Source organism: Lithobates pipiens, unplaced genomic scaffold (assembly GCF_037356315.1).
Source record: "Lithobates pipiens isolate NorthernLeopardFrog02 unplaced genomic scaffold, aLitPip1_a1.2 Scaffold_19, whole genome shotgun sequence".
Lineage (NCBI taxonomy): Eukaryota > Metazoa > Chordata > Amphibia > Anura > Ranidae > Lithobates > Lithobates pipiens.
In genome coordinates this window covers 61173347-61198716 of record NW_027507764.1, presented here as the reverse complement: position 1 = coordinate 61198716, position 25370 = coordinate 61173347, and the positions used below count along the sequence as shown (strand labels likewise).

At 44.5% G+C, this 25370-nt stretch overlaps 1 protein-coding gene across 1 annotated transcript in view; it reads left to right on the top strand.

The window, feature by feature from the left end:
- Positions 1–25370, top strand: part of VPS50 (VPS50 subunit of EARP/GARPII complex) — a 367497-nt gene that overhangs the window by 240870 nt on the left and 101257 nt on the right. The window contains exon 13 of the mRNA XM_077490790.1: positions 13005–13143. Coding sequence (XP_077346916.1) covers positions 13005–13143 — 139 coding nt within the window. The remainder of the gene's footprint in view (positions 1–13004; positions 13144–25370) is intronic.

Below are 25370 nucleotides of genomic sequence, written 5' to 3'. Positions count from 1 at the left end.
AATTGGTCTCCCAGGAGGATCCACACTGTTTTTGTGACCTGCCTTACGGGAGATTTAGCTGTACTGTATTGTCCTATGTATTTTTATTATTTATTAATATTTTTATTTTATTTTTTGAATAACATTTTGTTATTTTTCTTAAATTTTCTATACTTCTTTACTTCATTAATGCTCACTAAAACCCTTACCCGTACTATCCCTGGGGCCTCTTTTCCTTTGTTTTTTCAATGGCCAGATAAAGGCAAGCAAAGGGCTGCTGTTTAGAGACCACAGTTCTTGTGGTTAGTAGAGTCAAATCAATGTTCATTTTAGCCCGTGGTAATGAGAAAATTGGAAGGAGCAGGATGGCAAATTTTTCAGCTGGGATTGTTTTTGGGAAAAATCGTACATAGGCTACTTTAACACTGGGGCGGGGGTGCATTGGCGGTAAAGCGACGCTAGTTTCTTATCGTACATCACGGGACACAGAGCCATAGTAGTTACTATGTGGGTTATAGGCCACCTTCAGGTGATGGACACTGGCATGCCCCAAGACAAAAAGTCCACTCCCTATATAACTCCTCCCACTACTGGGTGTACCTCAGTTTTTTTGCCAGTATCTAAGGTGTTGGTCACAAGTAAAGATGTGCTGTGCTCCACTGGAGCAATCCTTGCTGGGGCTAGCCATGGAGCCAGATCCAATCTAAGTGTCTTTTTGGCCAGGAAGTCTGGGGGGTTTAACCTCCCCACCAGACGCCCCCTGTGCTGTTTTTTCTTCCCCTCTTCTTGGGGAAGGAGCGATTTGGAAAAAAAGGGGGGGCACAAACGGCACGTTGCGCGGCAGCTTCCAGGCCCCCCCCCCCTTCGCCATTACTGCTGCTCTCCCTGCTGATCTCATAGGATCGGAGCCCGCGCAGGAAAAACTATTTTTTGACAGAAAGAGGAAGGGCCATAGACAGGGGGGTGGGGCTTAGCACAGCGTTGGGGCCCTCCAATGCCCAGCGTGGGAAGGTGTGTTTTAAAAGGCACCATTGTTGCTGTTGCAAGCTGCGGAGGTACACAAGAGCAAAGGTGGCATGCAAGAGGTTTTTGGTAACACAGGCATTCCTTTTGACACATTTATTACTGCATCAGGCTGAGCATTAATAGCAGCAGCAGAGCTGGACTATTGTTTAAGCAGTGGATGCATTTCTTCTGGTAGGGCCTCTGCTTTGTGCATCGGGCTATGGTCGAAAGGGGGGTTAAAAACACAGCAAAAAAGAGCTCTAGAAGGACTATAGTTGCACAGCAGCCTAGAACCATCTAAAAAAAGATGGCATCCTCTCCTGAGAGTAATATGGCTGGTCAGAGTGGGCCAGAGCGTTGCAGCTGCTCTTAACACTGTAGCCCCTGTGTATATTACTACGTAGATTTTTTCTTCAATCATTTTAAGTTTGGAGCAAAAAATTGGTGCTTTAAATCGGGAGTCCACCGGGACTCCGCGTTTTTTTTTTTTTTTTTTTAAAGTCAGCAGCTACAAATACTACAGCTGCTGACTTTTAAATAGTGACACTTACCTGTCCAGCGCGCCCGCGATGTCGGCACCCGAAGCCGATCGCTCGCTCGTCTGGCGGGTCCTGCCGCCGCCATCTTGGGTATGGGAATCAGGAAATGGAGCCTTTCGGCTTCATTTCCCGGTTCCCTACTGCGCATGCGCGAGCCGCGCGGCGCAATCCGGACGGTCCCCGCTGCCTCTGGGAGCTGTGTGTTTCCCAGCAGGCAGCGGGGCACTTGCTGAAGGGGGCGGGCGCTTGCGGAAAGGGGCGTAACGTACGCCCCTTTCCGCAGAGAGCTAGCCCGGAAGTGGGTGCAGTTACCTGGATTATCCAGGTAACTGCACCCCCCTCCCCCCTGAAAGGTGCCGATTGTGGCGCCGGAGGGGGGGGGATTCCGATGAGCGGAGGTCCATTTTAGGGTGGACCTCCGCTTTAATCGCATCTTAGTGTGGGACTAAGCGTAGCAGTTCCCCGTCCATTGCTCAGGATCCTCATGCTGAAGAACAAGGGGCGAGAGATGACTAATTTCTCTCAAAGGATCAGGAAGAGGCTGATGTCTCTTCTTCCGAAGAACCTAATATGTAAGGATCAGGTTCGCAGGAAAGGATGTTGTTACAATCTCTCACTGAATTGGTCCGCGCCACATTTTTACTGCCAATAAGGCAGTCAGTTGATGAGACCACTTCTGGTTTGGGTTCACTAAAGCCTCCACAATCTGTTCATGCTTTTCCTATCCATTCATTGCTAAAAAAAAAAAGCTTATGTATTCTGAGTGGGAGCATCCAGATAAACAGTTTTTCCCCCCCAAAAAAGTTTTCAATAGTTTATCCTATGGGGGAAAAAGTTCTGTAAGAAATGGGGAATTCCAGCAATTGATGTTGCTCTATCCTCTGTAAATAAAAACCTGACTTGTCCAGTAGACAATGCTCATGTGCTAAAAGATCCAACAGATAAGACGTTGGAATTCCTTTTTAACCACTTGCTTACTGGGCACTTAAACACCCTTCCTGCCCAGACCAATTTTCAGCTTCCGGTGCTCTCACAATTTGAATGACAATTACTCAGTCATGCAACACTGTACCCAAATGAATTTTTTGTCCTTTTTTTCCCCACAAATAGAGCTTTCTTTTGGTGGTATTTGATCACCTCTGGGGTTTTTATTTTTTGCGCTATAAATGAAAAAAGACCGAAAATTTTGAAAAAAAACGCATATTTCTTTGTTTCTGTGACAGAATTATGCAAATTATTAATTTTTCTTCATAAATTTTGGCCACAATTTATACTGCTATATATCTTTGGTAAAAATAACCCAAATTAGTGGATATTATTTGGTCTTTGTGAAAGTTAGAGAGTCTACAAGGTGTGGTGCGAATCGCACAAAATTGATCACATCTGATGTACTGGTGGCCTATCTCGCTTCTTGTGACCCGAACAAGTCAGGAAAGTACAAATACCCCCAAATGACCCCTTTTTGGAAAGTAGACATTCCAAGGTATTTAGTAAGAGGCATGGTGAGCTTTTTGATGTTGTCATTTTTTTCCCACAATTCTTTGCAAAATTAAGATTTTTCATTTTTTTTTTCTCCACAAAATTGTCATTGTAATAGGTTATTTCTCTCACGTGGCATGTGTATACCACAAATGACACCCCCTAAAAAATTCTGCTACTCCTCCTGAGTATTACAATACCACATGTATGGGACTTTTTCACAGCCTGGCCACATAGAGAGGCCCAACATGCAGGTAGCGCCATCATGTGTTCTAGGAACATAAATTACACTTCTAACTTGTTGACTATTTATTACACTTTTGAAGCACCAGGACAATGACACGTGACACTGATGACAGATGGCACTAATATGTGGCACTGATGACAGGTGGCACTGATGACAGATGGCACTAATATGTGGCGCTGATGACAGATGGCACTAATATGTGGCACTGATGACACGTGGCACTGATGACACGTGGCACTGATGACAGATGGCACTAATACGTGGCACTAATACGTGCCACCGATGACAGATGGCACTAATACATGGCACCGATGACGCGTGACACTGATGACAGATGGCACTGATAAGTGGCATTGATGACACGTGACACTGACAACAGATGGCGCGTGACACTGACAGGTGGCACTGATGACAAATGGCACTGATACGTGGCACTGATGACAGATGGCACTAATATGTGGCACTGAAGACAGATGGCACTATGTGGCACTGATGACATGTGGCACTGATGACAGATGGCACTTATACGTGGCACTGATGACAGATGGCACTGACAGGTGGCACTGGGGTGGATGGCACTGGGGGCAGGTAGCACTGGGGTGGATGGCACTGGGGGCAGGTAGCACTGGGGTGGATGGCACTGGGGGCAGGTAGCACTGGGGTGGATGCCACTGCTGGGGGTGGATGGCACTGCTGGGGGCGGATGGCACTGGGGCGGATGGCACTGCTGGGGGCGGATGGCACTGCTGGGGGGCGGATGGCACTGCTGGGGGGAGGATGGCACTGCTGGGGAAGGATGGCACTTTTTATTTAATTTTTTTTACTTTTTTTTTTTTTTTTTTACTAGAGGCAGAACGGCTGCCGCTGCAGCCATTCATCTCTCCCCTCTCACACTGTCTGTGCGAGGAGGGAGAGCGGCGCTGAGAGATGATCTCATATGTTTACATATGAGATCATCTCCCATTGGACACGCCGATCACGCTGTAAACGGCCGCTGTGATTGGCCGTTTACAGCGATCTGTGTTTGCCTGTCCCCGGGGGACACGGCGAACCCAGAACTTCCGCGGAACATCAGGACGTCCAGGGACGACCACCCGGACAAACGCGCCTGCCCTACGGCCGTCATTCGGCTATAGGGCGGGCGCGAGGTGGTTAAAAACTAGATTTTTAGCAATCGGGGTATCTTAGTCCTTAAAGGACCAGTTTATAGATGTATACAAGGTTAATCCTTGATAGCAGGCCCAGGATATCAGAATCGATGTGTTCTACAGTAGACGCCATGAAAGATTCTATTTTCCAGGCCCCACGGCTCATGCTAGGGACTGGTACATGTGCGTAGAATCCTATGGTTGAAATATTGGTCAGCCGAAGCGCCATGCAAAAAGCTCTTGGCCAGTTTCCCATTTCATTGTGAACGGGTATTTGGAGACGATCTGGATAAGTATAGCCAAATTATTTCTATTGGGAAAAGTTCCCCTTTACCGGTTAAAAAGTTTAATCATATTTCTTTTAAACGTGCTTCTTCCCCAGTGCCAGGGGCATCAGCCACCAGGCAGTCACGACGGCCTCCACTGTCAGGTTTAAGAGGTAAACCTCAGGATCAGTCCCAGGGCCAAAAGTGGACCTGGTGGAGGAAACCCACAAATCAAAATACTAAAACCTCCTCATGAAGGGATGCCCCCACTTGCTCAAGTGGGGGGAAGGCTTCTATAGTTTTCAAGGGTCTGGCAGGAACATTGTCAAGACTGATGGGTGGGTTCCTCAATTTCTCTAGGGTACAAACTAGAGTTCCAAGAGTTCACGTCTCCTCATTTTCTCAGATAAAACGTTCCCAGAGATCCAGTGAAAAAGAAGTCCCTCTTTCTAGCTTTGGATCATCTCTTGTCTCAAAGAGTGATATCAGTGGTCCCCTTGGAAGGGCAAGGATAAGGGTTTTATTCAAGCCTTTTCACAGTTCCAAAACCAAACAGGGATGTCAGACCCATTTTAGATTTCAAAGATCTAAACCGATTTTTGAATTATCCGTTCCTTTCGTATGGACTCAATCCGATAAGTAGGCTCCATCCTACAAGGAGGGAGAATTTCTGTTGTCAATCGACATCAAGCATGCTTGTCTCCATGGGCCAATTCTCCCCGCTCTCCAGAAATTTCTATGCTTCGAGGTAGAAAATCTTCATTTTCAGTTTGTAGCTCTGCCTTTGGGTCTAGCTACTGCACCTCAAGTGTTTACAAAGGTCCTGGCTCCTCCTTTAGCTAGGTTAAGGGCTCAAGGTATAACGATACTACCCTACTTAGACGATCTACTCTTGATAGATCAGTTGGTAACCCGCTTAAACCAAAGTTTGGTCACCGCAGTCTGCTACCTAGAATGCCTAGGTTGGATTCTCTACCTAGAGAAATCCTCCTTAAAACCATCAAGGAGATTGCAGTACTTGGGGCTGATCATAGATACAGTTCAAATGAAGGTGTTTTTGCCCTGTGAAATGATCGGTTCCATAAAGGAACTGATTCAGTTGGTCAAAACAAAGAAGAATCCTTCTATTCAACTTTGCATGAAGTTATTGGGAAAGATGGTGGCTTCTTTCAAGGCCTTTCCTTATGTGCAGTTTAATTCAAAACTGCTGCAAAACAGTATTCTGTCAGCTTGGAACAATAAGGTCCAAGCTCTGGTCTTCCCAATGCGATTATCCCCTGAAGTGCGTCAGAGCCTCAATTGGTTGATATCCAGTCACCTGGAAGGTGGTAACAACGAGTGCCAGCCTTCTGGGCTGGGGAGCAGTCCTGGAAGATGCGTCTGTCCAAGGGAAATGGTCCAAATCAGAGAGGACCTTGCCCATCAATATTCTAGAGATTCAGGAAGTACGCCTGGACGCTCAGACTACAGAATTGTCCTGTCAGGATCCAAAATTACATTGCCACAGCAGTGGCCTATATCAATCAGCAAGGGGGCACAATAAGTTGTGCAACCCAGAGAGAGGTGAATCATATTCTATCTTGGGCAGAAAACAACATTCCTTGCCTATCAGCAATTTTCATTCCAGGAATAGAGAATTGGCAGGCAGACTACTTGAGTCTCCAACAATTGTTCCCGGGAGAATGGTCCCTTCACCCCGACATCTTTCTGTCAATATGTCAAAGATGGGGAGTTCCAGACGTGGATCAGTTTGCGTCCAGGTTCAACAACAAGATCAACAACTTTGTGTCAAGGACAAGCGATCAGTTGGCATACGGAACAGATGCCTTGGTTTTTCCATGGGATCAATTTTCACTGATCTATGCATTCCCTCCTGTTATGCTTCCATGCCTTCTTTGCAGGGTCAAGCAAGAAGGGAAGGAGGTGATTCTTTTGGCCTCAGCATGGCCCAGGAGATCTTGGTTTGCCGAGATCATAAAGATGGCAGTAGGGGACCCTTGGACCCTACTACTGTGGCCAGACCTTCTCTCATAAGGTCCGGCATTCCATCCTACCTTACAAACGATAAATTTAACGGTTTGGCTATTGAGACCCACATTCTGAAAGACTGCGGGCTGTCAGCTTCAGAAGTTTCTACTTTGGTTAATGTTAGGAAGCCGGCCTCCATCGTCCTATACTATAGAGTCTGGAAGGCATATGTCTCCTAGTGTGAATCCAGGGGTTGGCACCCCAGGAAATATGTCATAGGTATGAAGCTGGCCTTGAGTACTATCAAAGGTCAGGTGTCGGCCTTATCAGTATTTTTTCAACGACCACTTGCTTCACACTCTCTAGTTCATAACTTTATTCAGGGGGTAACACAGATTAATTCTCCAGTTAGGCCATCCCTGAACACTTTGGACTTAAATTTAGTCCTGTCGGCATTACAAAAACAGCCTTTTGAGACAATACGCTATATTCCCTTAGTCCTCTTGACGAGGAAAATCATTTCTTGGTTTTCATATCTTCTGCAAGAAGAGTATCCGAGTTGGCTGCTCTTTCTTGTAAAGAGCCATATTTGATTATTCATAACGATAAGGTTGTATTGCAGCCTCATCTTAAATTCCTACTGAAGGTAGTGTCAGGTTTTCATTTAAACCAGGATATTGTTCTGCCTTAATTTTTTCAGGAGCCTTGTTCTGTGGAAGAGAGGTCACTACATTCTCTTGATCTGGTGAGAGCGGTCAAGGTCTGTTTGAAAGTGACCGCTCAGATTCGTTTTGTTTGTGTTGCCAGACAGTCCTAAAAGAGGACAGGCAGCATTGAAATCTACTATTTCTAAATGGTTTTGTCAAGTGATTGTTCACGCTTATGATTTAAAGAGCAAAATTCCTGCTTTTCACTCCTCCAGGGTTGTTAGTGCTTCTTGGGCAGTACATCACCAAGCTTCCATGGTTCTGATCTGCAAGGCCGCAACTTGGTCTTCAGTCTATACATTTACCAGATTCTGTCAAGTAGATGTAAAAGGTCATGAGGATATCGCCTTTGGCCACAGTGGACTGCAGGCTGCAGTATAAGTCCTCTTGTCTCTTGGGGTCCTACTTTTGTTGCATCTCCCTCCCTTTAGTTGGCATTGCTATGGGACATCCCACACTATGGGATGTGTTCTGTGATAAGAAAATAGGATTTTTATAACGGCTTACCTGTAAAATCCTTTTCTTTGAAGTACATCGCGGGACACAGCGGTCCCTCCCTTCTTGGTATACACATGTATTGCTTTGCTACAAAACTGAGGGTTATATAGGGAGTGCACATTTTGTCTTAGGGTGTGCCAGTGTCCATCACCTGAAGGTGGCCTATAACCCACATAACTACTATGGCTTTGTGTCCCGTGATGTACTTCAAAGAAAAGGATTTTACAGGTAAGTTATTATAAAAATCCTATTTTTTACCATTGTTTTAGCAGCGCTTTTCGGCTGCTAGCAGGGCACTTTTAACCCCAGCTTGCAACCGAAGAAAGGTTGAAAAGCGCAGGTTGTTCATCAGCGCTGCCCCTTGATTTTAATGGCAGGTGCGGTTTAGGAGCAGTGTATAAACCGCTCCCCCACTGCCCCAAGGATGCTACTTGCAGGACTTTTTTTTTTTCTGTCCTGCAAACGCACCGCCCCAGCATGAAAGCACTCAGGCTTTCACACTGGGGTGGCTTGAGAGGCGCTTTACAGGCGCTATTTTTAACACTAAAATGCCTGAAAAGTGCCTCCAGTGTGAAAGGGGTCTTATGAAAAGTGTTTAATACATCTGGTCCTCCATTCAAATAGCAGGTGTGGACAAAATCTTAGAGGCTTTCAGATTTAGTTGACTCGATGGCAAAAAAGAATGTTCTGTCGATTGCCTTATTCTGGCGATCGCCTACGGTTGCATGGGATCAGGTGCTTAACCAGTTGCCGACCGCCGCACGCCGATGTACGTCGGTACAATGGCACGGGCAGGCATAAGGACATACATGTACGTCCCTTGCCTCCCGCGGGTCGGGGGCCCGATCGGGCCCCCGCCCGGTGCCTGCGGCGGTCGGTATTCGTTCGGGAGCGATCCCGGACGAGGGGACGGCCATTCATTCATGGCCACCCCCTCGCGATCGCTCCCGACGAATAGAAATCCCCGGTGACATCACTTCCTCTCCTGTAATGTAAACACAGGAGAGGAAGTGATGTATTCTCTCCTCTGTGTCGGTATTTTTCGTTCCGACACGGAGGAGAGCGGATCAGTAAGTTGCACCAACACTCTACACACACAGTAGAACATGCCAGGCACACTCACACCCCCCCTTTACCCCCCGATCACCCCCCCAATTACCCCTGCCCCCCAGTCACAGTGACACCAATGTCATTTTTTTTTTTTTTTTTTTTGCATTGGTGTCATTTGTGACTGTAATAACTGTTAGGGCAGTTAGAGTTAGCCCCCTTTAGTTCTAATGTACCCCCCTAACCCCCCCAATAAAGGTTTAACCCCGTGATCACCCCCCGTCGCCAGTGTCACTAAGGCTGGGTTCACATTGCAGCGGTTTATGAGAACGAATGTGATTCGCACCGCACTGCAGTGCAAATCACATCCGATCTCTGTGCGATTCGAGTTCAGCCATTCGCCGCACCCGCCACACCCGCCGCACCCGCCGCAAATTCGCACGGGACCCTTTTTTTGGCCCGCAGCAGAATCGGATCGCATGGGTGTTCACACCATACGATCCGAGTTTGCAGATCGCACTGCGATATGCGAACTGATCTGGGGGTGTCAGTAACATTTCACTGACACTCCCAGCAGTTCGCATAGGGCAGTGTAAACTGCCGCCGGGAGGCATGCGATGCGGGAACCCGCCGCGGATTCGCGGCGTTTCCGCATCGCTCCAGTGTGAACCCAGCCTAATAAGCGATCATTTTTCTGATCGCCGTATTAGTGTCACAGGTGACGCTAGTTAGGCAGGTAGGTATTTAGGTTCGCCGCAGCTTTTTATAGCGCCAGGGACCCCCATATACTACCGCATAAAGCCCCCTGATTGCCCCCTAGTTAACCCTTTCACCAGTGATCACCATATAACTGTTACAGGTGACGCTGGTTGGTTAGTTATTTTTTTATAGTTTCAGGGCACCCGCCATTTATTACCTAATAAAGGTTTAACCCCCTGATCACCCGGCGGGTGTCATTTGTGACTAATAACTGTTAGGGCAGTTAGGGTTAGCCCCCTTTAGTTCTAAGGTACCCCCCTAACCCCCCCAATAAAGGTTTAACCCCGTGATCACCCCCCGTCGCCAGTGTCACTAAGGCTGGGTTCACATTGCAGCGGTTTATGAGAACGGATGTGATTCGCACCGCACTGCAGTGCAAATCACATCCGATCTCTGTGCGATTCGAGTTCAGCCATTCGCCGCACCCGCCGCACCCGCCGCACCCGCCGCAAATTCGCACGGGACCCTTTTTTTGGCCCGCAGCAGAATCGGATCGCATGGGTGTTCACACCATGCGATCCGAGTTTGCAGATCGCACTGCGATATGCGAACTGATCTGGGGGTGTCAGTAACATTTCACTGACACTCCCAGCAGTTCGCATAGGGCAGTGTGAACTGCCGCCGGGAGGCATGCGATGCGGGAACCCGCCGCGCATTCGTGGCGTTCCCGCATCGCTCCAGTGTGAACCCAGCCTAATAAGCGATCGTTTTTCTGATCGCTGTATTAGTGTCACAGGTGACGCTAGTTAGGCAGGTAGGTATTTAGGTTCGCTGCAGCTTTTTATAGCGCCAGGGACCCCCATATACTACCGCATAAAGCCCCCTAATTGCCCCCTAGTTAACCCTTTCACCAGTGATCACCATATAACTGTTACAGGTGACGCTGGTTGGTTAGTTATTTTTTTATAGTTTCAGGGCACCCGCCATTTATTACCTAGTCTCACTAGTGTACCCCTAAATTTAGGGGTGTCTACTTTCCAAAATGGGGTCATTTGGGGGGGGTTTGTGCCATCTTGGCATTTTATGGCCTTCAAAACTGTAACGCCCTTAGAAAGCCTGAAGGCGGTGCTTGGTTTTCGGGGCCCCGTACGCGGCTAGGCTCCCAAAAAGTCCCACATATGTGGTATCCCCATACTCAGGAGAAGCAGCAGAATTTATTTTGGGGTGTCATTTCACATATGCCCATGGCATGCGTGAGCAATATATCATTTAGTGACAACTTTGTGAAAAAAAAAAAAAAAAAAAAAAAGTTTGTAATTTTCCCGCAACTTGTGGCAAAATATAAAATATTCCATGGACTCAACATGCCTCTCAGCAAATAGCTTGGGGTGTCTACTTTCTAAAATGGGGTCATTTGTGGGGGTTTTGTGCCATCTTGGCATTTTATGGCCTTCAAAACTGTAATAGGTAGTGAGAAGTGAACTCAAAAATTTACGCCCTTAGAAAGCCTGAAGGCGGTGCTTGGTTTTCGGGGCCCCGTACGCGGCTAGGCTCCCAAAAAGTTCCACATATGTGGTATCCCCGTACTCAGGAGAAGCAGCAGAATTTATTTTGGGGTGTCATTTCACATATGCCCATGGCATGCATGAGCAATATATCATTTAGTGACAACTTTGTTAAAAAAAAAAAAAAAAAAAAAAGTTTGTAATTTTCCCGCAACTTGTGGCAAAATATAAAATATTCCATGAACTCAACATGCCTCTCAGCAAATAGCTTGGGGTGTCTACTTTCTAAAATGGGGTCATTTGTGGGGGTTTTGTGCCATCTTGGCATTTTATGGCCTTCAAAACTGTAATAGGTAGTGAGAAGTGAACTCAAAAATTTACGCCCTTAGAAAGCCTGAAGGCGGTGCTTGGTTTTCGGGGCCCCGTACGCGGCTAGGCTCCCAAAAAGTCCCACATATGTGGTATCCCCATACTCAGGAGAAGCAGCAGAATTTATTTTGGGGTGTCATTTCACATACGCCCATAGCATGTGTGAGCAATATATCATTTAGTGACAACTTTGTGTAAAAAAAAAAAAAAAATTTTTTTTTTGTCATTATTCAATCGCTTGAGGCAAAAAAATAAAATATTCAATGGGCTCAACATGCCTCTTATCAATTTCCTTAGGGGGTCTACTTTCCAAAATGGGGTCATTTGGGGGGGTTTTGTACTGCCCTGCCATTTTAGCACCTCAAGAAATGAGATAGGCAGTCGTAAACTAAAAGCTGCGTAAATTCCAGAAAACGTACCTTAGTTTGTAGATGTGACAACTTTTGCGCAAACCAATAAATATACAATTATTGACTTTTTTTTTACCAAAGACATGTGGCTGAATACATTTTGGCCTAAATGTATGACTAAAATTGAGTTTATTGGATTTTTCTAATAACAAAAAGTAGAAAATATCATTTTTTTTCAAAATTTGCGGTCTTTTTACGTTTATATCGCAAAAAATAAAAATCGCAGAGGCAATCAAATACCATCAAAAGAAAGCTCTATTTGTGGGAAGAAAAGGACGCAAATTTTGTTTGGGTACAACATTGCATGACCGCGCAATTACCAGTTAAAGCAGCGCAGTGCCAAAGTGTAAAAAGACCTCTGGTCATTTACCAGCAAAATGGTCCGGTCTGAAAGTGGTTAAGAGGATGGCTGCAATACAGTTAATGGAGAGGATTTCCCATACAATTTTGGACACCATGCAGGTATACGACCTTAAGTGGAAGTCTTGGACCCCTTGAGGCCTTGTGCCTTTGGGCTGGGACAGTCTGGGAGTCTGCTCGCCCCTAAACGGGGTACTGACCTAGATCGAGGATCTTTTAGTCCCGTACCTTTTGGAGCACTTATTTAGTTATTACAGTTTAGTTTATGTTTTGTGCTATTTTTCTTGTCTTTCTTAGGTTTTCAATGGCATATCCATACTTATTCTTATTTGGCGTTACAGTCGCTACTCCAGTGCTTGGTATAGTGGGGGATGCTCTGACCCTGATTGATTCCTTGCTTTCCATACCCCCACGAGCGATGACTAATAGGTTGGGTGGCAGGTACTTTTCAGACAATCTTCTGTTATGCACTAGAAAGCCTGTTACTCCATTAACGCAATCAATGTACTGCTGTCACTCTGTTTCTTGTGATGTGATGCTCATGTTCAGGAGCAATCAGTCGCTTAATGTATGTGCCTATTTTTTTCTTTCTGTCTCAATAAAAGTTCGTATTAAAAAAAAAAAAGAATGTTCTGTCAAATGATTTTTCTACAAACGTTCAAATGCATATCTGTGTATGGCCAGCTTTAGCGATTTTCTTGATTCGTCTTTTCCTTAGGAAAGACTGCTGGTGAGATGGATACAGCGCTAAATGTGTGAATCTTTTGTTTCTTTGCAGCACATAACATCAGATAGCTACATCCCATGTTTGACTGACCTCTGCAAGGCACTGTGGGAAGTCATGCTAAGTTACTTTTGTACAATGCAATGGCATGAGAAGAATGATCAGGAGGAGGAGGAACCTCAGGCTGCTTCTGGTAAGAAACATATAAATATATTGTGTGTGTGTGTTTTTTTTTTTTTAATACTCTAAAGCTTACCTCCAGGCAAATTCTTTTATTGTTCCCCTAAGAAAATGTGAACACATGACTCCAGAACGATAGCGTTCAAAAAAAATATTGATGGCCTATAAGCGCATTGAAAAGCCTGGAGACAGATCCATACTCCATAACTGATGGAATGTGCGCCAATCATCATATGCTCATATAGTCACAAAGTTCAAGAGCACTTGGATTCTCAATAATGGTTTATCTGCTGTGGGTATTAAGTGTTTTGAATTGCCTTCAATTTTATTGTAGACCATTTTTTTAAGGGCACCTCTTTATAGCTTAAGACCTTGTTTTCCCATTCGCTAAATTGTATTCTACAGAAGTAGGCACTTTTCTCTAGCTGTGATGTTACATAGACCATTTTTGTTAGAATAAAATTGCATTTTGCATTCTAATTACAGCACTTGCATGAAATAAATATGCACTTAAACATTTTCATATGCAGCATAGCTTTGTGAATGCCTCAGTTATTTCTGTTTTTGTTTATCCCATTCAAAGCTCATTATATATAGAGCATGGAATACTATTTCACTTAACACACTTGTTATTCTAAATGATGATCTTAAATTCAAATTTTTGTTGTTTTGTCAACTTTTGTGTGATGCGGGTCGAGACAAGCTCTTGTTCTGTGGAGATGAGTTCTGCACTAAGAGTCAGAGTAAGGACACTTTGACACCCCAAAATGTCAGCTTTATCTAAGTGATATGTTGTTCCATTAATAAGCATGATAATTGCATCAGAATGCTGGTGACTCGTCATCTTTTTGCAGAGTTACGGGTAAACTGCTTTGAGAAACACTTTTGCTGCAGTTGCAGCACTATTGAAGAGGTGAGACATCTTTTTAGGATTTGCCCACCTATAACTGATATCTTTTAAAGTGGAACTAAATGTAAGAAATAAATTGCGATCAGGCAGTCTTTTTTATTGCAGAAGAGACATGCAATGTCTCTTCTTCAATAGAGTACACTTACCTGCACGTTCACAGTCCTTTGCAGAATGTACACTGGGCTGCGTATGCACACGTCACGTCACCAGTGTGCCAGAATGACTGCACTTCCACACCAGCCAATACACAGGTGCATCTCATAAAATTAGAATATCATCAAAAGGTTTAATTATTTCAGTAATTCAATTCAAACAGTGAAACTCATATATTTTATGTAGATGCAATACATATTGGTTGGAGTGATATATTTAAAAAAAAATCTGTTAATTTTGATGATTATGTCTTACAGCTAGTGAAAACCCAACATTCAGTATCTCAGAAAATTAGAATATTAACATAGAACCAATAAAAAAAATAAAAAAGGCTTACTGTTGGCTTACTAAAAAGTCTGTCCATGTACAGTACAGTATGCACTCAATACTTGGTCGGGGCTCCTTTTGCATGAATTACTGCATCAATGCAGCATGGCGTGGAGGCGATCATACTTGTGGCATTGCTGAGGTGTTATGGAAGCCCAGGTTTCTTTGATACTGGCCTTTAGCTTGTCTGCATTGTTGGATCTTGTGCCTCTTGTCTTCTTCCTGACAATACCCCACAGATTCTCTCTGAGCTTTAGATCAGGCGAGATTGCTGGCCAATCAAGCACAGTGATACCATGATCATTAAACCAGGTATTGATACTTTTGGTAGTGTGGGCAGGTGCCAAGTCTTGCTGGACAGCAGAGGGAAGCATGAAGTGTTCTAGAATGTTCTGGTAGAGGGCTGCGCTGACTTTGGACTTGATAAAACACAGTGGACCAACACCAGCAGATGATTCGGCTCCCCAAATCATCACTGACTGTGGAAACTTCACACTGGACCTCATGCAACTTGGATTCTGAGCCTCTCCATTCTTCCTCCAGACTCTGGGACCTTGATTTCCAAATGAAATGTAACATTTTTCACAGTCAGTGATGAATTGGGAAGCCATGTCATCTGATGTTGGTCCACTGTGTTTTATCAAGTCCAAAGTCAGCGCAGCCCTCTTCCAGGACATTGTAGAGCACTTCATGCTTCCCTCTGCTGACCAGCTTTATGGAGATGCTGATTTCATTTTCTAGCAGGACTTGCACCTTCCCACGCTGCCAAAAGTACCAATACCCTGTTTAATGATTATGGTATCGCTGTGCTTGATTGGGCCCAAACTCACCTGACCCAAACCCCATAGATCTATGGGTTATTGTAAAAAGGAAGGTGAGAGACATCAGACCCAACAATGTAGACAAGCTGAAGGCAGCCATCAAAGCAACCTTGACTTCCATAACACCTCAGCAGTGCCATAGGCTGATCGCCTTCATGCCATGCCGCATTGATCCAGTAATGCAAAAGGAGCCCGACCAAGTATTGATTGTATACTATACTGTACATGGACATACTTTTTAGTAAGCTAACATTACTGTATTGAAAATCTTTTTTTTTTTATTGGTCTTATGTAATAATCTAATTTTCTGAGATATTGAATTTTGGGTTTTCACTAGATGTATCTCATAATCGTCAAAATTAAAAAGAAATGCTTGAAATATATCACTCTGTGTCACGCATCTACATAAGAGTTTTGACTTATTGAATCAATGAAATTAACTTTTTGATGATATTCTAATTTTATGAGATGCAGCTGTAAATGACCAAAGACCGACACCTGCAAGAACTCGGGGAGAAGACGCCGGTGAGGGATTTTGTGAGCTTTGGAACTAAGGTAAGTATTTGTGCCTTTTAATTCAGCTTTAAGTTGGCTGTCAAGACATTTATTTTGTTCAGCTCAACAAGATAAACAAGAGAAAAGCCTCGATGCCCCATCCATGCCAGACAGCGTGTATGGGTGAATCTCTCCTGCCAGCTTTTGTATTCTGTCAGCTAGCACCTATGGTTGAGAATTTTCTTGTCAAGCTAGGTAGTTCCCAGAAATTGGTCAAAATACAACAGTTTATGGCAAGCTTTACAGATTCTGGTAGCAAGATCTCTCCTCTTGAATCTCAACTCCAGAAAGATTTTTCTGTACTGGGTAGAGTAGGGATATGTTTCATTGTAGTTTGCAACCCCTTTGTGAAATTTTCCCTTCATTTCCTGTCTGAGTGGCACCTGTCACACTCTTAATATACAGGCCGGTAAAAATAAATAACTGACAATTTTTAACTGTTAAACAGGCTGCTAAAAGTTTCTCTTCCTCTCTGATAAAATGACCCCCATGCTGACCAAATGGGGCAAAGGTGGGGCAAACAAGATTGCTGTGCAGTCATCTTACAGCCCCCTTATCTACCATTGATTGCTAGATTGCCAGTGGCAGGCTTTAAATTCTGTACAATAAAAACTTGTGGTTGTGTGTAACACAAAGACGGGCTTCATCCACTCGCTGAATTTTTGGACAATTTTTGGACAACTTGTGGCAATTTTTAGGGATTTTGCCAAAGCACCCCTGAAGATCCCAGATGGCACCCTGGTTGACAAACCTTGGGCATTAATATGGAGTCTTACACCCCACCTCCCCTTTGGTCAAAAGTGGTAACACCATGGGGTAATTTACTAAAATCGGTGCAACTGTGCATGGTAGCCAATCGGCTTCTAACTTCAGCTTGTTCAATTAAGCTTTGACAAAAAACCTGGAAGCTGATTGGTTTCTATGCAAAGCTGCACCAGATTTCATACTTTTCAGTTTTAGTAAATCTGCCCCCATGTCTTTTTGGCTTTCTTAGCTGGTTTTCTCTCTCCTTGTTTACTAATAAGTGGATGTTCTTTTAGCGGTATTTACCATGTTCCCAGCTTCTTTCCTGGACTTCGTTATGGAGCTGGCTTTGGGGTACATCCATGCTGAAACGGAAAAGGGCCTTCCCCAAAGTGTTACCCCAAGGTTGCTTAACCACTTTGTATTCTCTAAAATGTATTTGTATGTCTTTGGAAATGCCTGAACCAATTAGGTACTTACTTTTGACTATATAAGTACACAGTATTGGGACGCCTGACTTTACATAATGGTGCCTTAGTCTGTAGGGTTCAATATTGAGTTGGCCCACCCTTTGCAGCTATGACTCTGGGAAGGCCGTCCACAAGGTTTAGGAGTTTGTCTGTGGGAATCTTTACCCATTCCTCCAGAAGCGCATTGGTGAGGTCAGGCACCGAGGAGGACGAGAAGACCTGGCTCGCATTCGCCACTCTAATTCATCCCAAAGTTTATCTATCGGGTTGAAGTCAGGACTCTGTGCATGCCAGTCAGCTGTTCCCAGAAATTGGGAGCATGAAATTGTCCAAAATGTCTTGGTATGCTGACACCTTAAGAGTTCCCTTCACTGGAACTAAGGGGCCAAGTCCAACCCCACACCATAATCCCCTCTCCACCACATGATTTGGACCAATGCACAAAGCAAGGTCCGTTAAGACATGCATGAGCAAGTTTGGGGTGGAGGAACTTGACTAGCCTGCATAAAATCCTGACCTCAACCCGGTAGAACACCTTGGGGATGAATTAGAGTGGAGACTGCAAGCCAAGCCTTCTCGTCCAACATCAGTGTCTGACCTCACAAATGCACTTCTGGAAGAATGGTCAAATATTACCATAGACACCCTCCTTAACCTTGTGGACGGCCTTCCCAGAAGAGTTGAAGCTGTTAAAGCTGCTAAGGGTAGACCAACTCAATATTGAATCCTATAGACCAAGACTGAGATGCCATCAAAATGAATGTGCTTGTAAAGGCAGGTGTCCCAATACTGTTGACAATATGGTGTAGGTGTATTGGTTAGGTGCCTTCAGATGTTTGGCCATTCAGTGTGTGTGCGGATATAGCTGTAAATGTATTCATTGGTTTAAAAAACTTTTTCACCAAAAAAAAAAACCTCCCATGCATTTTAGTTGTCTGTCCCATCCTCCTGAACGCCCTACCTCAATATTCCTGCCCATTTCCTACTCTGTAAATTTTTAGGCAATCCTTAAAAACTTGTGAGCAGAGACCCTCCTAACTATTAGATTGTAAGCTCTTCTGAGCAGGGCCCTCTTAATCCTCTTGTATTTTATTGTATTGTAACTGTATTGTCTCCTTTTGTATTGTAAAGCGCTGCGTAAATTGTTGGCACTATATAAATCCTGAATAATAATAACTTGACTTTGCGTTTTATTGGAATTAAATGTCTCCTTTTTTTTTTTTTGGAAAGTGCGCCATAAATCATGCGGTATTTAAATCCTGTATAAAAACAAAAATAAAATTGACCCAAGGGCAAGTTCCCCTTTGATCTGTGCTTTCTAAAGTGATTTTCCCTTCAGCAATGTGACAGCAGAGCCTGCCATGATTTCAGAGATGACGTTAAACGCTCAGTACTTTCCAATACTCCAATTCATTTTGAAAAATCTGCGATGTTTAAAGCGGGCCTTCTGTTTTATTTATTTATTTTTTTTTTTTTTCAACTCTCCATCTATTAAATCTTCTGCCCTTGTTGTTGTTTTAACTTTGGATAGTAAAACATTTTTTTTTCTGCCAGTAAATACTTTATACAGCCCACTTCCTGTTTCTTGTCAGGTCATTCGCCTAGGCTTATGACATCATGCACAGCTCTCATCCTCACTCTCGTGAGAGTTTGTCTGGAAGGGAGGGGGTGTGAGTCATAAGAGGGCCAATGAGAGCTGCAGGACTGCCTCTGTGTAAATCCAGGAAGTGAACAGACAGCAGCTTCAGCTGCCCACAGTTAAAATGGATGCAGCCAGATTCAGTGGAGGGAGATTTCTGCGGCATATTTGGCAAGTACAGAATCATAGTATATATAAAATAATATGCAAAGTGGTTGGAGTGGCAAATGTGTTTTTATTACATATTATGTGAACAGACTGCAGTTCCTCTTTAAGCTGTTTACATGTAACAAGACCATGGACAGCTTGTACGGTGCATGCTCACCATCCAGCTGATGTATGCTTACAATTTACTTCATATCGGTAAAATCCTGATGAGATTTTGTCATTTTAGATGGCTAAAGCTTACTATAACTATGTTTTCAGGTTGTGTTTTTATTCATTTTTTTTACCACTGTAAAGCTTTTTTTTTTTTTTTTATAAGATTGTACAGATTTGGTTTAGGTCTGATTTAAATTTAGCTGGTAAAAGCCCAATGCTATGCAGCCCAGAAATCCTGGGTTTGATCCTCACCGGAGTTACTATTTGCGTAACATTTCTAGGCTTGTACTGCTTGCTCCACTTTCTTTTCTCAACCTAATAAAATTTGCAACCAAAATTTGTGCGTGTGCATATCTTAAATTGATTAGACTGTCCTGCTTATACTAGTCTGCCTGTACAGGGGGGTGTTTATTAAGGGTGTGCCTCATGGTTGGTGTCAGTGGAAGGAATAATGCCCCATTGTTGGTGTCATTGGGAGAAATAGTGCCCCATTGTTGGGAGTCAGTGGGGGAAATGGTGCCCCATCGTGGTGTCAGTGGAAGGAATAGTGATCCATTGTTGGTGTCAGTGGATGGAATAGTGCCCCATGATTGGTGTCAGTGGACGGAATAGTGCCCCATCATTGGTGTCAGTGGATGGAATAGTGCCCCGTCATTGGTGTCAGTGGATGGAATAGTGCCCCATTTTGGTGTCTGTGGATGGAATAGTGCCCCATCATTGGTATCTGTGGATGGAATAGTGCCCCATCATTGGTGTCAGTGGATGGAATAGTGCCCCATCATTGGTGTCTGTGGATGGAATAGTGCCCCATCATTGGTGTCAGTGAATGGAAATAGTGCCCTATGGTTGGTGTCAGTGGAAGGAATAGTGATCCATCGTTGGTGTCAGTGGAAGGAATAGTCCCCATCAGGGGTTGACAAATTTGCTTGGAATCTAGGAGCCAGCTTAAAAAGTTAGGCGCCAGGTCCGTGGCGGCGATCCGGACCTGTCCCTGGCCTGACATGGAGACGAGTGAGGGGAAGATAGCAGCGCTGTCGCCGCCCCCCCCCCCCGTCTCCAAGTCATTGCCCATAGCTCTTAGAGGGACATTTTATTTATTTTTTTCAAATGACAATTTTTTTTTTCAATTGCATTTTAGTGTAAATATGAGATCCGAGGTCTCTCTGACCCCAGATCTCATATTTAAGAGGACCTGTCATGCTTTTTCTATTACAAGGGATTTTTACATTCCTTGTAATAAGAATAAAAGTGACACAACATTTTTTTTAAAAGAACAGTGGAAAAAAAAAAAAGTTAAAATAAGCAGAAAAAATAATAATTTTTAAACGCGCCCTGTCCTGCCCGCATATAAAATCGGTGTTCGAACCACACATAGGAGGTAGCGCCGTGATCGGTAGAGCGAGAGCAATAATTCTAGCCCCAGACCTCCTCTGTAACTCAAAACGTGCAACCTGTAGAATTTTTTTAAACGTCGCCTATGGAGATTTTAAAGGGTAAAAGTTTGTCGCCATTCCATGAGCGGGTGCAATTTTGAAGCGTGACATGTTGGGTATCAATTTACTCGGCGTAACATTATCTTTCACAATATAAAAAATAATTGGGCTAACTTTACTGTTGTCTTATTTTTTTATTAACTAAATTATTTTTCCCAACAAAAGCGCGCTTGTAAGTCCGCTGCACAAATACGGTGTGACAGACAGTATTGCAACAACCACCATTTTATTCTCTAGGGTGTTAGAATAAAAAATATATATAATGTTTAGGGGGTTCTAAATAAAGGGAAGAAGAGGCAGGTAATATAAAACAGGCAGAGGAAGCTTCATTAGGATTGCTGGTTTGTCATACCAATGGCGACCACAAGAGGGCGCCAGATTCCATAAGGAATCATAGGACCGCAGAAGGCCTCAAAGCCGCGGCCTAAATTTTCGGCCGCCGGCGGAACGGCCCGACGCGATCACACTGGGGGGGTCCACAGAGACAGGATACCCCCAGCTGTGCTGCCCCAGGCGCGAGGTCGCTATTTCTAGTTGCCAATGTGACCTGGCGCCCGGGTTTTGTCAAGCCCTGGTCCCCATCATTGGTGTCTGTGGATGGAATAGTGCCCTATGGTTGGTGTCAATGGAAGGAATAGTGCCCCATCATTGGTGTCAGTGGATGGAATTGTGCCCCATCATTAGGGCACTATTCCATCCACAGACACCAATGATGGGGCACTATTCCATCCACTGATACCAATGATGGGGCACTATTCCTTCCATTGACACCAACCATAGGGCACTATTCCATCCACAGACACTATGCTTGGTGTCAGTGGAAGGAATAGTTGCTCATCATTGGTGTCAGTGGATGGAAATAGTGCCCTATGGTTGATGTCAGTGAAAGGAATAGTGATCCACTGTTGGTGTCAGTGGAAGGCATAGTGCCCCATCATCGATGTCAATGGAAGGAATAGTGCCCCATTTTGCTGTCTGTGGATGAAATAGTGCTGCATTGTTGGTGTATGTGGATCAAATAGTGCCCTATTGTTGGTGTCAGTGGAAGGAATAATGATCAACCATTGGTGGCAGTGGAAGAAATAGTACCCCATCATTGGTGTCTGTGGATGGAATAGTGCCCTATGGTTGGTGTCAGTGGAAGCAATAGTGATCCATCGTTGGTGTCAGTGGAAGGAATAGTGATCAACCATTGGTGTCAGTGGAAGGAATAGTGATCAACCATTGGTGTCAGTGGAAGGAATAGTGCCCCATTTTGCTGTCTGTGGCTGAAATAGTGCTGCATTGTTGGTGTATGTGGATCAAATAGTGCCCTATTGTTGGTGTCAGTGGAAGGAATAATGATCAACCATTGGTGGCAGTGGAAGAAATAGTACCCCATCATTGGTGTCTGTGGATGGAATAGTGCCCTATGGTTGGTGTCAGTGGAAGCAATAGTGATCCATCGTTGGTGTCAGTGGAAGGAATAGTGATCAACCATTGGTGTCAGTGGAAGGAATAGTGCCCCATTTTGCTGTCTGTGGCTGAAATAGTGCTGCATTGTTGGTATCTGTGGATGGAATAGTGCCCTATGGTTGGTGTCTGGAAGGAATAGCGATCCATCGTTGGTGCCAGTAGGGGGAAATGTGCCTCAAGGGCCTGTTTAATGCAAGCAAAGGGCTGTAGTTTGGAAACCACTGCTCTAACATTTCTTTGTGCAATCCAAAACCAAATAGAGTTTTGCTGTATTGCGAAGAACAGAGGTAAAGGGAGACCATGCAGTTTATTACTACAGGTGAATTGATAAGGGGACTGAAGAGGAGAGAAGATCTCCACCTCGTATTATGTAAAAGACCATAGACGCTACATTTTTTTTTTTTTTTGGTGTAAAGCTACACACTTGTTTTGTTATTCATCTTTGGATAGATTGAAGCTTCCTTCTCTGGCTTCTTTTGAGTGTTTTGGTTGCTGAAGGATCCTTTTTGCAAAGCTAGGAGAAAGTTCTAGCCCAAAGGCACTCCTATTCATCATCATGTCAGAAAGGAGACCTGTTCTGTTTCTCATAACAGTCTTCTTTGCATCTTAGTAGAACATTTTTTAAAGCACGACTCTGATAAATTGCAAAGGGCAAAAAAATATTTTGCTTGCGACAGTTTAATAAATTAGACAATATATCCTTCGCTGTTAACTAGTATGCAGGGCACCTGAGGACACTCCTGAAGAAGTCTAGGGGACCTGCAGTTCTGACATCTCCTCATTGACTTGCAGATGACACCTCGGAGTTGTATTCGGTGTACTGCAGAGACAAGAGGTCACACGCTCCGCTCTATCACATTACCATCTTGTTTTCAAAGAATGTTAATTGGGGGAGTTTAAAGAAGTGATAGGAGAAGTTAGCAACGATTAATACAGCTAGATCTTCTTTGTATGCTGATCTGTAGAACAAAGTTTGTCTCTTGAAAAAAGGGCACTTTCATGGCAGGGTAGAGTGGATGTCGGAGGCATAACTAGAACCTTCAGGGCCCTGGCGCAAGAAACCATGAAGGGCCCCTCTGACCCCGTTCTATAGAAGAAAAATAATATTATTTTCACTTTCTATCCCCCATCCCTAGCTGTGTGGATCTCCTGTAGCCACTTGCTGTCTATGTGTCATCCAGCAAATGCTTTTTGCTGGTGCAAGAGCTGTGTCTGTACAGTGGGAGTTGGCATGGATGGTTGTAGCCCTCACTGGAAGAGCATGACAGGGTGACAACGCAGGAGAACAATTAAGGGAAAAAGGACAGACCATTCTCTACATGTAACAAAAAGTGCCTACACAAGGGCCTTCATGAGAAGATCACCAAGCATTATTTTAATAAAGGATATGAATTTGAAATTTGCCCTGTTTTATGTTGAAATAAATATTTGCTTCACTTACCTTTTAGTCTTGAGTGGGATTACTTTTTGATAACTTTGTTTGCATAATATAGCATGTTGCATAGTCAGTTGGATTACTTCCTCGGGTAGGTGATTTGATGAGTTGAGTATCACACCAAATGTGTGGGGTGGCACAGTGGTGTAGTGGTTAGCACTCTCCCCTAGCAGTAAAGAGGGTTGCTGGTTCGTATCTCAACCATGACCCTACCTGCCTTGAGTTTGCATGTTCTCCCTGTGCCTGCGTGGGTTTTCTCCGGGTACTCCGGTTTCCTCCCACACTACAAAGACATGCAGGTAGGTTAATTGGCTTCTGTCCAAAATTGGCCCTAGTATATGAATGAGGACCTTGGATTGTGGACTCCTTGAGGGTAGGGACCGATGTGAGTGTGCAATGTACAGGGATAGGGGTAGACACTCACTCAGGTTGAACTGGATGGACTAGTGTCTTTATTCAACCTTACTAACTATGTAACTAACTATGAAATGTCACTGATTTTGTTAAAGAGTAGCACATCATTATCACTTGTGGAAGTGTTCACATGTGCTTATCCACTTGAGATCCACGCTATAGCCAAATGACAGCTACAGCGCAGATCTCCTTTTCCGGGACGACGTCAATAGACTTAGTCCCGTGCACGAGCGCCCTGCGCGCCCCCTGAGGGGCGCTCGCGGCGCGCTCTGTGATCGGCGAGTCTACGAGACTCGCCTGATCACCGATCCGTGCAAGGGGTCGATCCCGAACCCCTTATCACATGATCAGCTGTCAGCCAATGACAGCTGATCATGTGATATAACGGAGACGGTAATTGGCTATTATTCCTCCTCGCGCTGTCAGCGCGAGGAGAAAAAAAGAAAGCCGATCACCGGCGGCCGTGATCGGGACATCAGTCCCAATCATGGCCAGCCTTGCTAGTGCCCACCTGCCCCCTGCCAGTGCCCACCTGCCCCCTGCCAGTGCCACATTAAAAAAAGTGCCCCCCAGCAGTGCCCACAGTGCCACCCAGCAGTGCCCACAATCTGCCTCAACAAAGGTGCTGCACCCCAGTGCCACATATCTGTGCCCATCAGTGTCATCTACCAGTGCCCAGCAGTGCCGCCCATCAGTGCCCAACAGTGCCACCTATCAGAGCCACCTATCAGTGCCCATCAGTCCCATCTATCAGTGGTACCTATCAGTGCCCATCCGTGCCACCCATTCATGCCACCTTATCTGTGCCCATCTTTGCCCATCAGTGCCACCTTATCTGTGCCCATCGGTGCCGCCTTATCTGTGCCTATTAGTGCCGCTTTAACTATGCCTATCAGTGCCCACCAGTGCAGCCTATCAGTGCCCACCAATGCAGCCTATCAATGCCCACCAATGCAGCCCATCAGTGCCCACCAGTGCAGCCTATCAGTGCCGCCTCATCAGCGCACTTCAATGAAGGAGAAAAATGACCCGTTTGCAAAATTTTATAACAAACTATTAAACATGATTTTTTATTTTTTTTTGCATCTTTTTTTGTTTGTTTAGCAAAAAATAAAACTCAGAGCTGTAATTAAATACCACCAAAAGAAAGCTCTATTTGTGGGAAAAAAAATGATAAAAATTTCATTTGGGTACAGTGTTGTATGGCCGCGCAATTGTCATTCAAAGTGCATCAGTGCTGAAAGCTGAAAATTGGTCTGGGACTGAGGGGGGTTTAAGTGCCCAGTAAGCAAGTGGTTATACATTCTACAACCATTGGTCTCCATACTGAAGATTGTTGCATCAGCTTTTTTGCTAAATTCATTTTATGCTCTCCTGGTGGGTTGTGCAGAATTTTAATCCCACCACCCCAACCACTAGGTGTAAATGTATGCTATTTCTACTGATCAACACTATAGTATTTTATAGGATATCTTCATCAAGGTCTAGTCCAGTAAAGGAAGT